The sequence below is a fragment of the Morone saxatilis genome, unplaced genomic scaffold (genome assembly GCF_004916995.1).
Source record: "Morone saxatilis isolate NCDOM2014 unplaced genomic scaffold, NCSU_SB_2.0 Contig21, whole genome shotgun sequence".
NCBI classification, from domain to species: domain Eukaryota; kingdom Metazoa; phylum Chordata; class Actinopteri; family Moronidae; genus Morone; species Morone saxatilis.
This window is the reverse complement of record NW_023339774.1, coordinates 373,453-381,731: the sequence shown is the minus strand read 5'-3', so window position 1 is coordinate 381,731 and position 8,279 is coordinate 373,453. Positions and strand designations below refer to the sequence as shown.

Below are 8,279 nucleotides of genomic sequence, written 5' to 3'. Positions count from 1 at the left end.
ATATAGCCATGCCAGTTTTTCCATCACAAAAATCTAGCCTAACTTTGGAGCCTTATTTACTCCCTTCCCAAGATGCTAGTGTGGCATGTGTGGAGTGGAAGAGGTTAGGATAATGGGGTGGCACTTGGGGTGGCCAGTCAGATTTCAGGCCCCCCCCCTCTGGACACGACCCTGGAAATAGGAAAAGAGTGAGCCATCTCGCTTTCTTCGCATCTCTTTTGATAGTTGCACATGTGTAGTACCAGTACTTTTACACATGAACAGTATAACATACGGAAGATAACCAAGTTTTACTTAGTCACTTGCCTTTAAAAAAACGACATAAAGACAGGATATGCAGGGTAGCCATCATACATACATGAATCCATGGTTAAAAGCAAGTGGCTTACCAACCAGCCAAAGATATGGCTTGGCATGCATATTCTTCTTATTCTACATGTGAGCTCATAGTTGATGTGTGTGTGCAGGGAGCAGCTCTGGAGCAGGCCATCATCAGCCAGAGGCCTCAACTGGAGAAGCTCATTGCCACCACCGCACACGAAAAAATGCCCTGGTTCCATGGAACAATAACACGAGAAGACTCTGAACCCAGGCTTCAAAATGGTGCCCGTACAAATGGAAAATTCCTGTAAGTATTTTACAAGTTGCTCTGTATAGCTTTTGGCTGTAAATGAATGAATTGTAACAAATGCATCCAAATTTGACCAATAATTGAATTATTTGCTAGAATATGGCAAATATCCCCAGAGCTCACAATATCTTATACTCATTCCCATTTTCGACATTGAATAATCAAATTCAGAGCCACTGTTACAGGTCAGGACCAGCCTACTTCCCTGCAAATATTTATTTTTAAGAAACTTTCCTCTTGAAGTCATCATCTCAGGCAGGTTTTCCTCCCAAGCTGTCAAGGGGACTGGGGGCAAGTCCCCCAAACCAATTCAAATCAGCAAACCATTTTAAACCTTTCACCTCAACTGAACATAGAAGAAAACATCTGGATTTTGGTAATTTTTTATGTGAAATGAGATTATATATACACAGCCTTCTTAAGATCTATTATTTTGTATGTATAACCCCCACACCAGCAGCGGCTACATGCGGCCCGCAGTGCTTCATGCCACTGGGGACATGCCTGTTCTTATCTTATTTGTTATTGTTGTTGTTTTAATCTCTAACTTTTTTGTCTTGAACGATGTTCATAATGAGCACCACAGAACTTCAAATATCAGTTTATTCTATTTTAATTTGTGGCATTTGCCACTAGAAAAAGTTTTAATAGTATTCAAAGCCACCCTTTACTATGCAGTATATGCTGTATCAGCTGTATGTTGGTCAGTATTTCAGACACTGAAAGAACTAGCACATTAAAGTAATAAAACCCAGTTACAGAAACAAAACAGAAACTTTGCTGGTCCTTTCTGTGATCGAAATTATATTCTGATAACACAAAAAATGGTAAAATATTAAAGAAATAAAGATATCTACAAATGTAACTCAACCAACTGTAATAGCATTTTATTAGCTGTTGCTGGCTGCTCTTGGAGGCCAGAGCCTAAAGCTTGCAGGTGGGTACAGAGTGTGTGGAATTATCTCATGACCAGCTCCAGGAGATTGACGTGCCGCAGCGCTTCCTGTCTGTGCTTGGGGCGGTGCTTGATGCACGCCATATGCTGTGTGTGCGCCAGTGTGTTTTAGCCTTTACAGTAGTTCTGTTCAAAACTAGTGGAAACTCAGGCTGGTTTGCCAGATAGCACCAAGAATCTTGAACGGAACTGGTTTAAGAAAAATAACTAGTTTGGTGGAATAACGCTAACTATAAACTGCTTCCACACACTAGTAAGTTAATATTTGTGCTCTAATTATAATTAACAGACTATATGAGATCAACAAATCAACAAATCAACAATAATGCAATATTGCTTTACATTGTATTTATATGAATATATGAAATGTTTAAAACGTGTCTCTGCTTTTTGAACAAAGTGAGTGTATTTATAGCAGCTGAAGCTTCAGTTGAGACGCAGTGGCCTCGGCTGAAGAAACACACACGTACGCACGCACACACACACACACACACATACACACACTGTGGTTTCCGTTCTGGCAGTTTGCAAAGAACTTCCTGAAGTAGCCAAACAAGAGGAAGAATGACAGCAGGGCAAGATGTGACTCTTCTGTCCCTTTTCTTATGAAGCGTCTAGGAGGAAACATTGTGTTTCCACTAAAATGCAGCCTTGTCTTATGATTATAGCTTTAAATTCATTTTTATGAGATTATTCCACACACTCTGTAACCACCAGCAAGGTTTAGACTCTGGCCTCCGAGAGCAACCAGCAACAGCTAACAAAATGCTATTCCAATTGGTTGTGCTACATTTGTAGGTATCTGTATTTTTATAATATCTTTGCATTTTGTAAGTCAGCAAAATATAATTTAAAAGGCAAAAAGGATCAGTGCAGGTATAAATGACACACAGGCCAGCTATTTAAGTTCCTGTTTTGGTTCTGTAACTGGGTTTTATAACTTGACTGTGCTAGTTCTTTCTCAGACCCTAATGTCTGAAAATAGTTATTGAACAACAAGATACAGCAGATATATACTGCATGGTAAAGGGTGGCTTTGAATTAACTATTACATTTTTCCCTGGTGGCAAATGCCACAAACTAAAATACAATAAACTGATATTTGAATAGTTTTCAATGTCTTCACAGGGGAATATAAAAAATTTTCAAGATAGAAGATATTAAGATTAAAACAACAAAAATTATGATAACAGCTGGTATAAAAACAAGCTAATTAATAGTCATTGCTAGGTGATATTTTAAAGATATATTGTACACAATATCAAAGCCTCTAAAAAGCTGTGTAATTTGTGTGTAAATTTAAAATGTAAATGTTTGAAGACTGAGGACAAGATTATCAGCTACAGCCATGACTATGAGATGTACTAATAACATTGCAATTTTTGTAATTAGTAACATAATCCATTGTATTAGAAAGAAAAATTAATCTAATTAGAATTCTTTTGGATTACTTTTATTTTTCCCTTTAAACATCTCCACACATCAATGCAAATAAAATTCATTTTGATTATTCAGCATTTACTGTTGGTCCAATCAAATAACAACAAATGTCTTCTGCAGTGTTGGGCTAATAACTCAAAAAATCTTTTGAAAAAAATTTATTACTCATTACTTGCTACTATTTTCAAGTAATATAATTACTTTACTTATTACTCCCTGCCAACAGTAATTAGTTACACTACTAATTATAATATTTTTTGCTACTCTCCACAAAATTGGTAATTTACACTTACAACTATTAAAATCCAGTTTTGTTTTCTAAAATCAAAGTAATGGAATATTTTGAGCTGCTGAATGTAAACATTTCCACCTTCCAAACTAATTTCCTCAACAATTACAAAAATTAATCCGAAGATGTGATTGGATTGTTGGATTTCAGATCAATAGGGGATGACAACAAAACTTTAATTTATTACTTAAAAGGAATTAGTAATGAGTTACACTACTAGTTACTGGGGAAAGTAATATTATTACTGTAATATTATTACTAGTAATTAGTTACTGCCCAACACTGGTCTTCTGTGATTATTTATCAATTTTTCCATGTTGAAAACCATTCTTGTTGTTAGCATGGTTGTTGGCCTTCCACTGTAGTGAAGACAAATATAATGTTAAATAAGACTGGTAAATATATTTCACTTTGGTAAAAACATTACGTTTAATACATTAAGCATGGTGATACTTTCTATGTTGGGCCACTCACCAACATACAGAACAAAACAAAATAGTTCTATATAAATAGAATGTTAATATTTTTACATTATTTAAGGTTTTTATACCAAGTATGATAGCAAATTATAGTATTCTGTAAATTATAAGGTTTATGACCATAATAACACTGAATAATCTGACCAATCGTAATATAATTTGGTTTAATAATACAAGAAGCAGTACTAAATGAAAGCTGTTAGAAGAGCTAAATGAAGAGCTGTTAGGGAACAAAAAGAGCTGGTTGTTGAGCGAAATGATCTGGATCACTAAGAAGAGCCTGAATTCCTGTCACTAGTTTACTGACTCCCATAATGCCTTGGGTTGAGTTGGTTGACCAATCAAAGGCTGTGTGGGCATGTGTTTGAGATCAGAGCTCAAACACATTGCCCAATGTAATAACATGAGATTGAACCCATTCTCCTATAAAGGCATTGGTTATCATAATTTTTAAAACTGCCATATTTTAAAGACATAATCAATAATGTAATCCAAGTAATACTTGATAATGTAACTATAATCTAATTAGACATTTTTTCAAATGTAATCTGGGCTGATTATAGTTTATAGATTATAAATTAGATCAACACAAGATGGAGCAGAACAGATCTGGCTTTTAAAATCACATCTACTTATATTAGGGCCCCATTATATGGTAAAACCATCATATTGTGATTATTTTGACAGATAATACAAGATGATCACAATTAGTGGGAAGGATAATTTTTGCATCACAAATTTACACTGAAAAAAACTATTAAAATCATGTGACATTTGTTAGGGTCTGTACTAAACAAGTTTTCTTACATCTGGAGAACAAGAGTTGAAGGGCCAGGGTATCTCTATAACACTACAGTACTTTATTGTTATGACGCTGTCTGTCACATCTGACCTTTGTTAAACAAACTTCAGCTTCTGCAATTTGCATATTGCACTTGCCCATATTGCAATTAAAATAATATTTCAATTATTTATGCAGTTCTTACTTATATAACATATGTTCCATTGGAAAAAATATGTCACATGTGCTGTTTTCTTGAGTATTATTATTACTTTGAATCATATTGTTCTCTATATCCATTTATGCCTGGTTTATCATTTTCATCTATATTTTAAGTTGTGGTCTATCCTGCCTTCTTGTTATAAGCAAAGTTATAACAAATAAGAACGTGAGAAATAGCTGTTATTGAGAGCCGTCACTTCAAAGGTTAAAATATCAAAAGAAGGTTCATAAAGCAGAAGTCTCTAATAATAAACCATGAGAGTCGATAAGCAGTGCAGAGGGAAGTCATGCAGAAGACGAGATATAAGTAATGTTCTACAAAGAGACACTCACTGCATGTCTTCCCTGCAGACTCTTCAAGCCAAGCAAAGCTTTTCTTGTAACCTCAGTCTACTTCCTGAATGGTTTTTTCTTGATCTTTGTTCTGGTACGATTTTGATGAATGGCTATGTTCTCTTTATAATATATTGTTCAATCTACAGTATATTATTGAGACATTTGTTGCCTTGGAGAGAGGGTTACTTTAAATAGGTAATTTAATAAAATTGTACTAATTACCTGTTGAATAATGTAGTCTGTAATCTAATCCAAGTTATCAAAATATTAAAATAACCTAACTTGATTACTTTCTGTTACTTTTGAATTTCATTAACACCAAATAAAGACAAAAGGAAAGAGTATGTCCGTTTACAGAACGTTCTCAGAACTGGAAGGCAGAACTTGCATTGTACTGTGATGTTGTTCCTCTTTTCTGCTGTAAAGACAGAATAATGACAACATTTCCACCCACTGAGAAGAGTTTCTGAGACCAGAGTACTATTCTTCTTTATTTTTAAATGTATTTTAAAATAGTAATTCTGCTGTAACTGTGCTCTGACTGCTTCCTTTGGTAATTGTAATGGATTAGAGTTACCTTTTTGTATCCAGAATACCTAACTCTGTTAGATGTAATCTGTTACTCTCTAAATCCACTGTTAGCACACTCACTACACTGTACATCCTAAAAACACATCTTAATAAAAGAAGTAAACCCAACTCAAAAATTAATTGTTGAAGTAATAACTCTTTTACATTTTGGTGATTTAATTTCAGTTTGTTCCATTGACTCATTTTCTTTAAGCTGACTTTATATTATTCCAAAATGTAAGCCCCAAAGGCCCAAAATTAATTGGCTACCATTTTGATAATTGATTAGTTATAAAAAGTGGCAACAGTTATATAAAGATGCATTAAGGGTAGTCTTTCTTTATTCAGATAAATAACACATTTTAAATAAGTTTGGAGAAATGCTGCATATGAATGTAATGTACTTATTAGTTTTAGTACAGTTAACTAAATGGTTGAATGTCACTAAATGGTTTCATGCTTAAATTGTTGGAGGTAATACATTTAAACGGTTTAAGGCAATCGGTTTCCTCAAACAGATTGAGTTAAACTAACTCATCGCTGTAACTCAGTAAATGTGGTAATAGTGTTGAAATCTTGGGCTTGCAATAGTTCAGTAAAAACTGTGAATTAGAGTTGGTGTCAAGCATAACTCTTGACATACAATGATTTTATGGTGATCGTGATCTTGGACCAGAGTGGCTCCTATCCAGGTCTCTAGCTGGGTGGTTTATCTCAAAGTCCACTGCTCTTCAACCAAACCCACGCTTCCTTTTCCGAATACTGTAGGCTATTTCTGTCATAAAAAATAGCCTACAGCAATAAAGTTAAAAAACATTAAAACAAAAACAAAGAAGTTTGAAAGAGTTGACTTAGCCCTTCATGATGGTGATCAGACATCATTCAATGATGTTTCTGGCAATAGGATAAAAAAACAACAAAAACTTATACAGATTAAAACAAAAATGTAGCAAGTTTAAAGGAACTACTGGCCACTACATCTATATATGCACCCTTTGGTACTGGTATCAATAAAATCTTCCTATCCCTAAGCCCCTATTAACCTTTATTTTATGGGGTGTCTGGTTAAATTGTCTGTAGAAGGTTATCCTTGTGACACCTGTTGACAGTGTGGTCTGTGGATCATCCAGAGCCGCAGCAACTTCTTAGTACTCTGAGCCACCAGTTTATTGGAGTGGAGGCAGAAATCTCAATAACAGGATGACACCACATACCGCTACAGGAAAGTGAGAAAATATATATTTTAATCATTTTGGCGAGACAACCAAGTTTCCACAGGACATACAACTGTTCACAATGCAAACGCTATTAGATGCATGAGAGGACCTTTTCTTGACCTACCATGACATTAACAGTTAAATTACCAGACTCACAGTTTGCATTTCTGAATATAGTGAATAGTTTATCAACTACAAAAACAACACTGAAATGGAACCAATACTGATTTTCTTTCAGATCCTTTGTACTTTTTTGCTAGTATGAACGTACAATAGGTCATAACTGCATTCATAATGGTCTTAAAAAGTCTTTAAATTGAACCTACAAACCTGCAGAAACCCTGAATTCTGGCAATTCAAATGAATCAACAACAGAGAAAAGTCTTTGTTGTCTCCTCTACTATCATCTACTATTGTTTCTTCTCTTTATTTTTTCTCCTTGTGTGTGCAGGATCCGGCAGAGAGATATGAATGGATCCTATGCTCTGTGTTTACTACATGAAGGCCAAGTCATGCATTATCGCATCGACAGGGACAGGACTGGCAAGCTCTCTATCCCAGATGGCAAAAAGTTTGACACCCTGTGGCAGGTTAACATAATTATTGGCATATTTCTCATTATAAACTATGACTCTCAGGATTAGATGTAGGGTTTCCCAGCACACGTCTGTCTGTCTGTCTGTCTGTCTGTCTGTTATGGTGTATTTCATGGCTGTTATAGTTACATAGACATTACCATGGGTGTGGCCAGAAATTTTAAAATAGGAGTTCGGAATTCCTCATCCCCCACCCTCCTGAGAATTTTTTGGACTAGACAGAAAAAGATTTTGCACTTTAATACTTGTGTGGTTATTGATGCATGTATATAAGCGCTGATCATTGTGATGAGTGTCTGATGTGTGATCTCTCTGCTTCAGCTGGTGGAGCACTACTCATATAAACCAGACGGCCTGCTACGAGTGCTAACAGATCCCTGTCCAAGACCTGATGGAGTCATTGGTAAAAGTGCACACAACTAATAGAAACATGCCTACAAAAAGACTCAGGCCAGCTCACAGATATGGCTGGGTCCATGAAAAGGTCCAGTGAATGGGCTCTCCCCAAACCTGCTTTACTTATATCCACAAATGCTAGTGCTCTCTCTTTTCTATATCAACACATACATGTAAACTGAAATAGACTTCCTCAGTGACGGGGGCTTAATACACATACACTCGGGCTGCGTTTCATTAGTAGTTCAACATGCCCTCGTTCACTTGCCCTCGGCACTTGCCCTCGGGGGAATCCCCGTCGCCATCATAAGTGTCGTTCCAATTGTCTGGAAAACTGAAGTGAACTTGGTGAGATGGACCCTCGGAG

At 35.8% G+C, this 8,279-nt stretch overlaps 1 protein-coding gene across 1 annotated transcript in view; it reads left to right on the top strand.

Annotated features, from left to right (window-relative positions):
• The first annotated feature begins 85 nt into the window (after window positions 1-85).
• Window positions 86-8,279, top strand: part of LOC118332797 (tyrosine-protein kinase SYK-like) — a 15,338-nt gene continuing 7,144 nt past the window's right edge. Inside the window, exons 1-4 of the mRNA XM_035668227.1 lie at window positions 86-103; window positions 468-628; window positions 7,372-7,510; window positions 7,838-7,919. Of these exons, the coding sequence (XP_035524120.1) occupies window positions 86-103; window positions 468-628; window positions 7,372-7,510; window positions 7,838-7,919 (400 nt within the window). The remainder of the gene's footprint in view (window positions 104-467; window positions 629-7,371; window positions 7,511-7,837; window positions 7,920-8,279) is intronic.